General features: G+C 37.0%; 1 protein-coding gene across 17 annotated transcripts in view; it reads left to right on the top strand.

Moving 5' to 3' along the window:
* The window catches only part of MBD5 (methyl-CpG binding domain protein 5), a 417,388-nt gene that overhangs the window by 351,571 nt on the left and 52,229 nt on the right, over nucleotides 1-13,588 (top strand). For 16 of the 17 annotated variants that reach the window (XM_081241898.1, XM_081241891.1, XM_081241901.1 and 13 more), the window contains one exon: nucleotides 10,261-10,933. In XM_081241898.1, coding sequence (XP_081098024.1) covers nucleotides 10,821-10,933 — 113 coding nt within the window. In that variant the 5' untranslated portion in view covers nucleotides 10,261-10,820. The remainder of the gene's footprint in view (nucleotides 1-10,260; nucleotides 10,934-13,588) is intronic. The other variant, XM_081241902.1, reaches the window with a different exon arrangement.

Here is a 13,588-nt window from a genome sequence, read left to right as displayed (position 1 = left end):
AGGTAGGAACTTGGCATCCATTGCCAGGTGAATTGAAGAATGCTAAAACATTTTTTAAGTAAAAGAGTACATAAACATTAGTTGTTTCAATATGTTGTACAACCCCCAGATGAACAAAAATCACGATTGTTTCATTCTTAGTACAGTTTTGATTTTTAAAAATTGATATGCATTCTTTTTTTAACAATAATTTGACCTATTGAGCTGCCTTGAATAGCCAAAACACTAGTAATTCACAGACAAAATGTGAAAATAACCCCTTAAACTTGCTTAATGCACTCTTAAAAAGATTATGTAAATGTAAGCAAGTATTTTTTATAAATAATCTTTATGAGAAATTTTACTATACCATAGAAAAGCAAAAATAGCCAACTATGGGGCTTCCCTGGTGGCGCAGTGGTTGGGAGTCCGCCTGCTGATGCAGGGGACGTGGGTTCGTGCCCCGGTCCGGGAGGATCCCACATGCCGCGGAGCAGCTGGGCCCGTGAGCCATGGCCGCTGAGCCTGCGCGTCCGGAGCCTGTGCTCCGCAGCGGGGGAGGCCACAGCGGTGAGAGGCCCGCGTACCGCAAAAAAAAAAAAAAAAAAAAATAGCCAACTATGTTGATGCCAAATATACAGAAATATATCATAAATCAATTTTCCCTCAGAGTTATCGTGAGTTTATTAATTAGTTTATAAATGTTCTGGTGTGACCTGTTATTACACTTTAAAACAGTTCTCTGAATTTTTTTTAAAGAATATGTACTTGGGAGCTGTGATTGTTCACTTTTTGGCTTTTAAGGAAGTAAAATGCATCATAAGCATTTTCTACATGTACATACAAACCGTCACTTTCCTTCTATATATATTTTTGTTTGTTTGTTTTTGTTTGTTTGTTTGTTTTTGCGGTACACAGGCCTCTCACTGTTGTGGCCTCTCCCGTTGCGGAGCACAGGCTTCGGATGCGCAGGCTCAGCGGCCATGGCTCACGGGCCTAGCCGCTCCATGGCATGTGGAATCCTCCCGGACCGGGGTACGAACCCGTATCCCCTGCATAGGCAGGCAGACTCTCAACCACTGCGCCACCAGAGAAGCCCCCTTCTATATTTTTAAAGGCACAAGGGAAGCTGTAACTTGAAGTTAGGTGCCTCAATTGCTTTTTCTTTGTAGTCATGTAGAATGACGAGCGCAAAGAAAAAGCTCAGTTATGTGTAGTAATGCATGTGAATTCCTGAATATTATAGGGGGAGTTATAAAGAGAACTAAATTTAGACCTGGAAAGCCAAATAATGACTGGAGAAACCAGGGAAGGCCTCTCTGAGGAAGTGACATGTAAACTGAGATAAACAGTAGTTGGTTTAATGAAAAACATGGGGATGGCAGATGACATTGCAAGCAGAAAAGTAAGGGTGATAGCCTGAGGCATTTTAGAACCAATCAAAGGGATAGCCTTAATTTTTCTTTCTACTATTTAGGTCAGTCAGGTTAATGTGGTATTCTTTCTGACTCTCCCTATCTTTTTCTCCACTTAGCTAAAACAGAAAGAGAAATAATAGCATAATACTAGGCACAAAGCTTGTGACTATTTCCAATAAAAATCTTCCCTAATGCTTTTAAGTATTGGGGAAACATTAATTAGCTGTTCTATGGATATAACATTTAATTTTCTTGGAAATAATAGTTTTCCTAATTACAGATCCAACACATTTTTATTATAAAAAAATTTTTCAAAATATAGAAAAGCAATGAAGAAAATAAAAGTCACTCATGTTCCTGCTATCCAGGGACAAGCACGGGGAAGATAGTGCTGTTCTATTCCTATATCTACATAAACAGTAGCATTTTTGTAAATGAAGATTTATAACTGTACATGCAACTTTGTCATGTGGTTTTTCACCTGACAATGTCATGGACCTTTTCGATAACATGATTTTAATAGCTATGTATAAATAATAACAACTTAGATATTTATTATGTACTAGGTACTAGTTTAAGACTTTTAACTTACTGTATCCCCAGAACAGAACAGTTCTATAAAATCTCCATTTTATAAGGAAAGAATTTTTTTTAAACTTTTCCAAGGTCACAAGCAATTAAAATGTACAGCTACATAGCATCTCAGTACTGTACTTAATTTAAATAAAACCCTATTTTAGACTTCTAGATCATTTCCAGTATAGTGTTTGGCTATTTGAAATAATACTCATGATTCTGTGGGTTGGAAGTCTAGGCTGGGCTTAACTGGGACAGCTCATCCCTGCTCCACATGGTGCTGGCTGGGCTCAGTTACATGTTTGGGGATTCAGCTGGACTAGCTGGACCAGCTGGACTTTTCTCTCTCCACAGAGTAATAAATCCCAATTCCTGATGGAAGGAACTACAAAATATGTGTGGCCAATTGCAATCTACTGCATTCAGCACTTAATCCTCCAAAGGCTTCTATGTGCCGAGAATGTGTAAGTTGCTGAACGTTGGTAACATGAAATGGCCTGTGTAAGTAATCCTCCTGACCATAGATGGACATAGGTCAGGATGCTTGTTACCTTGACTCTGAAGACTGGCCTCATTCTCAGGAGCCTATCCCTATACCTTCAGAGTTTGTGAAAAAATGTAACCTTCCACATGAATGTGATCCTCATGCACAGTTTTTGAATGTTTACACTCTTCTGCACTGAAAGGGCAAGGACGTTTGAAACTAGAGAGTTTTAGTGATCAGAGCAGGAAAGATGTGCATGCGGTATCCTGATACAACTGCATAAAGCAGGTGTAAATGTACTGGGGTACTTTGGGGTGAGTAAGTAGAGCCTGGCAGAGGCATTAGGTCTCTTACAAAAGATGTATCTGAGAGGTATGTTTTGGAAGAGGTGGCTGCACAGTGAATATAAGAACCAAATGAAAATAATAACCAGAGTTAAAATGAGGCTACTTTTTGGAAGGTTTTTTTTTTAATGAAAGAAAATATAACTGTAAGATAAGTGTGCTCATAAAAATGCATAGCTTGAGTAAGTAGGTGAAAGGTGAAACAAATGGGAAGGTTGAATGGGAAGCCTGGCTAAATACTTTTAAGGAACTGTTTAAATAATTGATATGAGGATGAAAGATCACTGAAAAGGTAAATGTCATTCAGGGTTACCCTAACAAGCATAATTTAACTTAATAATGATGGAAAGATGATGAGTATATCCATTCATTACCCAATCAAATGATAACGTTGTAGCCACTCAGACATTACTCTTCAAAATGCTAATGCTTATGTTATTTCTTAATCCAATTATACCTGTTGTTGCGTGTACATATTGTTTTGGAATTTCAGTATAGAGGTAGGTTTTACGTGAGCCTTTTTTCTCAATTGGAGAACATGAAGCATTCACCCTTGCAAATGTCAGAATGGAGGAGACTTCTTTTTTCTATTTTTTTAAATTTTTTTATTGAAGTATACAGTTGATTTACTGGAGGAGACTTCTTAACTTTGAATATTTCCTGAGTTAAGTTTATAATCATTGTATAAAAAGTACAAAAGATAACTTATATAACATTAAATATTGGTGTTTTACCTAATTTACATCGTCTCACCTTGGTAAATCAATAGCTCATTCAGGATTCATTCTGTCCTACTGTGTATTCAAGTAATGAGCACAAGATTAATGCGTGATGTCATTATAAGCATTTTAATAGAATTTACTCATAATATCACATGACTTAAAAATCAATTCATTATTTTTACCATTAATCAAGTTTGTGTGACATTATTCAGAAGAATGTATGGTTTGATGTTATTCAGAAAGATTTATGAAGATTACCTACTTATTTTCATGATGTCATATTCTCTGATATTTAGTCTTCATGGTGTTTTGGGTGTAACTTTTAAAATATACACTTATCACTGCATAACATAGTGAATTTATTCTTAGGTTGACAAGAATGTCAGTAAAGCAGATAGAGAAAAAAGGTCTATTGCATTAATTATCATCCTGTTGAAATACAAGTTTCATTTTTATATGGTTGCATTCATCTATTTTGGTGGTTCCATTATTAATCCAATTAAAGTGTATATATAAACCATTTAAATAAAACTCTGATGCACTTTACAAATAAAGTATAAAGTTAGCATATTGTTTTTTATGCTGTGGCCCCTCCCATTGCGGAGCACAGGCTCCGGAGGCGCAGGCTCAGCGGCCATGGCTCACGGGCTTAGCCGCTCCGCGGCATGTGGGATCCTCCCGGTCTGGGGCACGAACCCATGCCCCCTGCATCGGCAGGCGGACTCTCAACCACTGCGCCACCAGGGAAGCCCAGCATATTGTTTTTTTTAGAAGCCCTATCATACTTTTGCTACACAGAAGTTATTACTCAGAGATTTTGAGATCATTAGGGACAAATCTAGAGCAAAAAATATCCTTTGTATTTTTTGTCAACATGCATAGTCACCGGCTTCTATTGACTTCTTTTAAAAACTTTTCTTTCATTTTAGACGCCTGTGTTGCTAAAACTTTACAGGTCTACGTCGTAAAAATCAAAATATAAAGCTGTATTGGCTAACTAGAATGTAGCCATTGTAGTAACTTGTAACTAGTCTTCATCAAGTATTTAAGCACCTCCTGTAGGCCAGGGGTACTACACCAGGAAGTGGGACTATTGGAGGAACCTAGAGAAACAAGTCCCTGCTGTGAGGAGTTTACATTCCTGTGGGGAGAGATAGGCAATAAACAAACAAAAAATGATAAGAAAAAAATCGGGTAATAAGAGGTATCAGTGAATTAACAAAGTTTCAGAGAATACCTAGGATTTACAGTGTGGTCTCCTTGAGGAGGTGACATCTAATTTGAATTCTGAATGAAGCCAATGAAAAGAAGTGAATCAAGTCACTAAAATTCAATTCACCAAAAGTCGACTCTCATAGACTAATTTGCATATTGAAAGGTGGTTGGAAAATGAAATTGTTGGTAGAATGGTGGCAGATATTCTCAGAACACATACACACACACACACACACACACACACACACACACACCTTTTTGAATTTTGTTATTGCTACCAGAAATGTTTAAATTAACATTTAAATGTTTAAATTAATTAATTTAATTTAATTTAAATTTAAATTATGTTCTAAGTATAAGATCTATCCCTGATCCTTAGTATTAGTGAGATGGAGGTGCCTTTCATATTACAATAACTTTTCTGTTTTAACCTGTGTCTACTGGGCTTGAACCAAGCCATATAAACAGGGTGTGTCATAATGGAATCTTTGGGGAAGGGGTGAAGGGAAAATGTTGTGGATATGTAGTTTTTATGTTAAATTTGGAAGAGAGGAGAAACTGGTGTTTTCATCATAAAACTTGAAAAATAAAACTTGACTAAATCTTGAATGATTGGTCTATATAGAAGATAAAGTTATCAGAATCTCGGAGGCAAATAGAATAGATTTTAATATTCAGCAAAAGAGGGCATGCATGGATTTCAAAAGTTTGAGAAGCATGGCCTGAAATGTTTTCCTAAAACTACCCTCTTGGCACTTTCGGAAATTTATCAAAGGCCCTAAAATTATGCAATTCTATTTTAGCAGGTACTTCTAAGTGAATTATCAAAATGGCCATAGATTTATGTACAGAGATATTTACCTCAGATTTATTTGTAATTGTGAAAATTTAGGAGAAAATCTATGTCCACAAAAGGGAAGTAAGTAAATAAATTACAAACCTCTGTCCAAGAAAATTCTAAGCAATTAAAAGTCATATTTTGGGGGCCTCCCTGGTGGCGCAGTGGTTGAGAGTCCGCCTGCCGATGCAGGGGATACGGGTTCGTGCCCCGGTCTGGGAGGATCCCATATACCGCGGAGCGGCTGGGCCCGTGAGCCGTGGCCGCTGGGCCTGCGCGTCCGGAGCCTGTGCTCCGCAACGGGAGAGGCCACAACAGTGAGAGGCCCGCATACCACAAAAAGAAAAAAAAAAAAAAAAAAGTCATATTTTGGAAAAATATTTAATGCCATAGTAAAATGCTCAAGGTGAAAATAAAGTATAAAGTGGTAACAATTCAATATTTAAAGGAAAGAAGGCACTATTATACATAGAAAAAAAATGGAATTAGTGTAACTACTTTAGAGAGCAATTTGGCAGTGCCTCTAAAGTTTAAATGTGCAGACCCTACAACCCAACATTAATATGATTGATATACAAATAGATGAATAATTGTAAAGTCATATGTTAGAATACCATTCAAATGTTTAAAATTAACAAATTGGATCTATATATCTGCAACAGAGATAGATCTATGTATCTCAACAGAGATAGCACTCAAAGCAATGTTGAATTTTAAAAAGGAAGTTGCAGAATAATATATGTATAATAGTATTTATGTAAAAACTTTAAAATATATATAACAAAACCAAATATTGTTTACATATATACATAAGGAATAAACATATAAAAACATAGCCTCGGGCTTCCCTGGTGGCGCAGTTGTTAAGAATCCGCCTGTCAATGCAGGGGACACGGGTTCGAGCCCTGGTCCGGGAAGATCCCACATGCCCCGGAGCAACTAAGTCCATGCGCCACAACTACTGAGCCTGTGCTCTAGAGCCTGCAAGCCACAGCTACTGAGCCTGCATGCTGCAGCTACTAAAGCCCACATGCCTAGAACCCATGCTCCGCAACCAGAGAAGCCACCGCAATGAGAAGCCCGCTCACCGCAAGGAAGAGTAGCCCCCACTCGCCGCAACTAGAGAAAGCCCACACGCGGCACTGAAGACCCAACGCAGCCAAAAATAAATAAATAAAATAAATAAATTTATTTAAAAAAAAAAAAAAAAAAAACGTAGCCTGGAAAGATACAGACCAAAATAAGGATGTTAGTTGCCTTTAAGCCAGAGGGGAGGTGAATAGGATGAAAAAGAGAAACTGGATGGGGGTGAGGGGTAGTATTTAACTTCATCTGTAATATTTTTAAAGTGTTTTATTTTTTAAAATAAGCAAAAGTGACAAAATGCTTACATTGTGAATTTGGAGTAGTGGTTCATTGTTTATTAGATTAAGTTCTTTTTTTTAATGTGTGCTTTTAGAAATTTCCAAAAACAATGACTGAAAGAAAGTCATCCATGTTTGCAGTGGTTATGATTCAACAGTGAGATTACAGTTCAATTTTAATTTTCATCTCAAACATCTCTGAATTTTCCAAATTTACAAAATGAATGTTGAGGAAATCAATGCCACTTAGAGATAAATAGATGATAACTATATAGTTACTGGACCTCAGCTGCGTGAGGGGTTCCTAAGGCCCTTACAACTGAGCTGCCTCTAGAACGGTGAAGTATCAGCCAAAAAAAGGATGACCCTCCCAGGAACAAAAGGAAGTAGCAGGCTGACTGCCTGCATGGTGTAGAAATGTAAAACCGGTCATGTCCGGGGAGGGAAAGCAGGGGCATTAGTCTAAGCCAGTGGGTCTCAAGCTTGAGCATGCATTAGAATCACCTAGAGGGCTTGTTTAAAAAACAGACTGCCCCCAGAGTTTCTAATTTAGAAAGTATGGGGTCAGTCCTGTGAATTGTATTTCTGACATGTTCCCAGATGTTAGTGACAATAATGATGCTTGTCGCAGGACCATGCTTTGAGAACCGCTAGTCTAAGCAAAACCCAGCCGTCAGATATTTCTATTTTTGATTATTGAAATATGAGAGAAACATTTGGCAGAAATGAATCCAATGTCATTATCTGGCAGATCTACAAATTACTTAATGGAGTGAGCCAGTCAGTCTTGGGGAAGTTGGAGTCACACGCAAGAGCAGGCAGACAAAAAAAAAAAAAAAAAAAAGAAAGAAAGAGGCATCAAAAAGTCAGAAAGCTTGAAAGTAAGGAAAATGAGAGCTGGTCCAATCTAAAGACCACAGACCACAGAAGAGATTTCTTTAGGAAAAAGCAAGGTAATAAAATGAGCATGAAAAAGGGCTGTAAAAAAAAAAGTTTCACTCATCGGGGTCTGTTGCTATTTGGCCAAACTGGGAGTCCAGGATCACACAAAATTCTTATCTCTGTCACATCTTTCACTAGCACTGGGAACTCCACTGGGCTGGAAACTTCTTGAGGACAGGAACTGTCCCTTCCTTGCTCTCTCCATCCTTTCTCGTCCCGCTCCCTGCCTCTTTCCTTTCTATCCTTCCCCACTCAGCAGCTTTTTTTTTTTTTTTTTTTTTGCCACACCGCCTGCAGGATCTTACTTCCCTGACCAGGAATCGAACTCTCACCCCCTGCAGTGGAAGTGCAGAGTCTTAACTACTGGACCGCCAGGGAAGTCCCTCAGCACCTCTTTAGTACCACACACAAATATTTCCTGGGGCTTTGGATAAACTGGTGTCTTACCGTCTTTGTAATCCAGAACATAGCATAGTGCCTCGTACATAATAGCCACTCATTAACTGTTAAATGAAACATGAATAAAACACATATGTGATCAGCAGGGGTCGGTGAATGGGAGACAGAAATAGGAAGCTGTGCCTGCAAGCAGGTCATTTCTTTGAGAGGCATAGGCCCAGTGGAGTGGGCCCAGAAATGCAAATTAGCACCCTGAGTCACCATTGAGAATGTACTACTTGGCACTATCCTTTACACCCCACATTTTTCCCAATAAATTTTTGCTGGTTTTCCCATTGTCTGCCAGTGTTTCCCACACCCACCCCCATGGTTCCTGACTTTCAGCTATTATAGTATTTGCTTCATTACAACACCTTTAATCTGCCTCAGAGCCAAGGCTGCAATAAGGTGTATGCCTGAATCATGATGCCTTTTACTATAAAGCATTCTCCTGCTTTCCCAATGAAGAGACCTAAAAATAGATTTGGGGCCAACTTAAATATGTAGACTTTTAAGAATGCAGATTGAGTAGTTTTGTGTATACTTACACTATGTGTTGATTGAGTTATACATGCATGTATATTTAAAACAATCTAAAATATTAATTTTTATTTAAATTTTTTAAAGTTTTAATATTATGATATGAATCTTAAGTCATTTAACACAGTTTTTGAGGAACTTCCCTGGCAGTTCAGTGGTTAAAACTTCTTGCTCCCAATGCAGGGGATGTGGGTTCAATCCCTGCTTGGGGAACTAAGATCCTACATGCCACATAGCCAAAAAAAAAAATTAACAAAAAAAAAAAGAGATTGGATTAACACACAACTTTCCAGTTGTCAGGTCATAAGAGGTGATAAATATGTTTCTATTGTCAGTTAGAAGGAGGTTGTATGTAAATATGTTTTTATTGTCAGTTAGAAGGAGGTTGTGTGTGTATATGTGTAATGCCATAATTATGGGTCTATCTCTGTCTTGCAATTAGAAAGTTGCAAGAGCAAGCAAATTGTTTTAACTGGAGTAAGTGGATCAAGTTGGAAGAAGAAAACACGTTGAGTTTGACATGTGATTTTGACAGCAGAGGACATAAGAGTGGTTTAGTACACTTACCAGTTTATTCTATTTTTAAAAGTGTACAGCTTAGAACAGTATGGAGGTTCCTTAAAAAACCAAAAATGGAACTACCATATGATCCAGCAATCCCATTACTGGGCATATACCCTGAGAAAACCATAATTCAAAAAGAGACATGTACCATAATGTTCATTGCAGCACTATTTACAATAGCCAAGACATAGAAGCAACCTAAGTGTCCATCGACAGATGAATGGGTAAAGAAGATGTGGCACATATATACAATGGAATATTACTCAGCCATAAAAAGAAACAAAATTGAACTATTTGTAGTGAGGTGGATGGACCTAGAGTCTGTCATACAGAGTGAAATAAGTCAGAAAGAGAAAAACAAACACCGTATGCTAACACATATATATGGAATCTAAAAACAAACAAACAAAAATGGTTCTGATGAACCTAGGGACAGGACAGGAATAAAGATGCAGACATAGAGAATGGACTTGAGGACACAGGGCGGGAAGGGAAAGCTGGGACTAAGTGAGAGAGTAGCACTGACATATATACACTACCAAATGTAAAATAGATAGCTAGTGGGAAGCAGCCGCATCGCACAAGGATATCAGCTCGGTGCTTTGTGACCACCTAGAAGGGTGGGATAGGGAGGGTGGGAGGGAGACGCAAGAGGGAGGGGATGTGGGGATATATGTATACTTATAGCTGGTTCACTTTGTTATACAGCAGAAACTAACACAACATTGTAAAGCAATTATATTCCAATAAAGATGTTAACAAAAAAGAAAAACAGTGTGCAGCTTCTCAATTTTTCATCATTAAATGTAGTGTTTATATATTTACATATGTTTCAGGCTACATTATTGGAATTTTGAAGACATGAAAACATCAGATGAACCAACCTGCAACATCCTGGATTCAGATTGGAAGATGAAGAGAAAGTTTAAAGAATGTGGCCTATAAAGGCGGGTAGTACCTGGAAATATTAACTGACTCACACTGTAAAAATGAGAACAGTTTCTAAACAATAGAGGTTATTTTAGTCCAACATCAAGGTTCAAGACAAAATGTTGAACTAAAAACTTACACTCCTCCCCTCCCCCACTTCAGACAGGTACCAGCATTGGTGAATATGATTTTCCTTAGTCAGAAGCACTCATTTTTACCCATGTAGACCATCCTTAGGAATTAAATATTGGTTATTTAATGTAGATTATAATGGGAAACTGATTTTTTCTACAATGGCAGATTTCAAGGACTTGGTTCCAAACTGAGCCGAAGCTTCCCAATGCATTTTGTACAGTCTGGGGAAAACTGTGCTGCATTGGCCATTTTTGAAGGCCATGATGCCCTGTAATATAAGGATATCATCTTATTGCTGATATCTTTGGGGAGTCCCAAGCAGACACAGAAAATGAATGGAGGCAAGGAGTGTGACGGAGGGGACAAGGATGGAGGTCTTCCAGCTATACAAGTTCCTGTGGGTTGGCAGCGTCGTGTGGATCAAAATGGAGTGCTTTATGTCAGGTGAGCCCTTATTATTACCTGCGCTACCTCCAAGTTTGTGGTCCCCAGGTGAAGGAGGTACAGTCTGTTCCTCTGAGAGTGTAAATATTGTAACTGACAGCACCTGAAATCAATTTGAATAAATGATCTTCGTGCTGGATATATTTAAGTGTTTTTATTCTGTACTGTTTTGCGATGTAAATTGCCTTAGATTACAAGAGAGGATTTTTATGCATTATTTGTGTTTATATAAAATGTCATCCTGCTTATCTCTCTAACAAGGATAAAGAAAAATAGGAAGATTTCTAAAAGAAACACATGAGCATCATTACTACATTCACAGGAGAATGTAAAATACTGAAAACAGACCCGATGTCTCCTGACAATATTTTTGTGTCCTTCATAGTGCTTCAGCTGGCTATTCTGATGTAAGGTTAAGTGTTTTTATCTATAGGCAGTTTCAATTATTAGTTTCTTAATGCCTGATATTAACTAAAAATAACTTCCCTATTTTTTCTGTGCAGTTTTTAATCTATTCCCTGCATATAATAGTAAAAGAAAAGGTCATGATGGAGTCATCTCACAAGTAAAAATCATACAAATTATATATAAATGCCTGCTCTCTTCAATTTTGACAGCCTTTATTACGTTGAACAACTTGAATGAAGTAACTGAACTGTTGGCAAGAAGTTTTAGTCTTATTATTAAATAATTGGCACCTAAGTTCCTTATTTTGTAGTTTATCAGTAAGTATATGATTAGAATACCACAAATCTTTCTTTGTGATGTAATAGGAAAAACTATTACAAAGAGGACTTTTTAAAAGATATCACATTGCATCATTACATTAATGTTGTTACTTTCATTGTGGTTATTTGTACTCAGGTTCAATGGAATTCTCATTTGTGCAAATATATATTTATATAAATGAAGACTTTTCCATTATATAAACCCAAATGATTTCATACTATAACAACTCTACTGTCAGTTCAGATTCTGTCCTGGGTTGGTTGGTTGGCTGGTTGGTTGTTTGGTTTGTTTTGTGGAAGGTATTTCTTGAGGTAAACTTAATGACCAATTGAAATTCTTTTGCACACGTGTTTTTTGTTTCTGTAATATTCAAGATATGCTCTATATTAATTGAAGTGAAGGGATAAGAAAGCAGGGAATGTGGAACTCACCCCATGGTAGCTTAGATGGATGAGGACACACGGAATAACCTTCTCAAAGTGTTTCTATTGTCAGTGCTGTTAACAAACTGCCAGAAATACTTTGTTATCAATGTATCAATAATATAGCAAGATATCAGTGTTAATGTTCATATTTATGGTTTTTCTAGTCTGTAAGGAGCAAATATATATTCAGCTTAGAGCAAATAACTCCAAAAATCTTGATAATTTAGTTTTGGGGAGATTTTGTTTGTTTTGTTTTTGTTTTACTTCATCTTTATCCCTATGAAAGATAAATCAGCTTTTCAGGTTGCTGAGAGTTGGGTTAAAGCAAATTAAGTCTGGGAATCTGTCAGTTATCTTGCTCATGACTTTTCCAAGTCTGAGTAGACTTTACTATCTGTTAGTATGAGTTGGAATTCTCCCAATCCAAATCTGTACACTAAAGATTATTTTGGAAACTAACTTTGCCAGATAAGGTAAGACACCTTCAAATAAATTCAGCCAGCATGGGTTTGATTTGTTTGTATATAACTGGTTAAATTACTGCTTGAACATGTAGAAGAGGCTAGCCCTCCTTCTATAGCTTCCTTTGCAATGTGCAGTTTGCTTATAATTTTTAGGTTAGTCTCCAGCTGCTCCTGCCTCAGGGTGGCATTGAGGCTGCACATTAAATTTCCCACCTGCTTCCAATCTTCTAAGCTTTATCTATGCCATAAGACTTGTAACTATTTTTATGTTAATTATGACTCCCAAAAGTTAATTAAAGAGCTGCAACTAAAGGAAAGAACCCAACTGACTGATTGAGAGGAAGTGTTTTTAAAATGTCTAGAGTAGAGTACTTTGATAGAATTCAGGAATTCTTGTCTTCAAGTTTAATTTTACAATTAACTGCCTCTAGGATTCATTCATACACTTGTTTTAACTGTAACACATTAGACGGTTTCTTTTCATAAAATTCATGAATTCTTCACATAACTAGTGATTTTGTTTTATCAAAATTACCAGACCTCCAAAAACGTCTTGCTGCCCCTACCGCTATGGTGGAACTCCAGTCTGTAATATGGGAATTATTATTCTTTGCATATCATCTGAAAAAATTTGTTAGCCCAAATAAATGAGAGAGTTAACAAAGTTGAGGATTTTAATTGTGATTTTCTACATGCGTAAGTCACTTATATGGTTGTCCATAAGTAAAATATGAATTGCATTTTAAAGCTGGTTTATTTAGAGACACCAAACTACTACCTGTGTTTTTGTAGAAGCAGAATAGTCTACCCCCGGTAATGTAAAACTTTGTTTATGAAATGGAGATATCGTTTCTGGTTAAACTTTATCAGATGGCTTAAGTGAAAGTTTTGGTAAATAGTCATAAATAAAAGATATTCTTGAATAAAAAGTATATAATAGTTTTCAAGACATAATATTCATGCAAGCTGTAAAATTAGTACATTAATAATACAAGTCCTAAAATGCAAATCGCTCATTTTAAACTAATCCTCATTGT

This window comes from Mesoplodon bidens (assembly GCF_964165515.1).
Source record: "Mesoplodon bidens genome assembly, chromosome: 8".
Classification (NCBI taxonomy): Eukaryota; Metazoa; Chordata; class Mammalia; order Artiodactyla; family Ziphiidae; genus Mesoplodon; species Mesoplodon bidens.
Note: the sequence above shows the minus strand (reverse complement) of the source record. Positions and strands in the feature narration are given on the sequence as shown.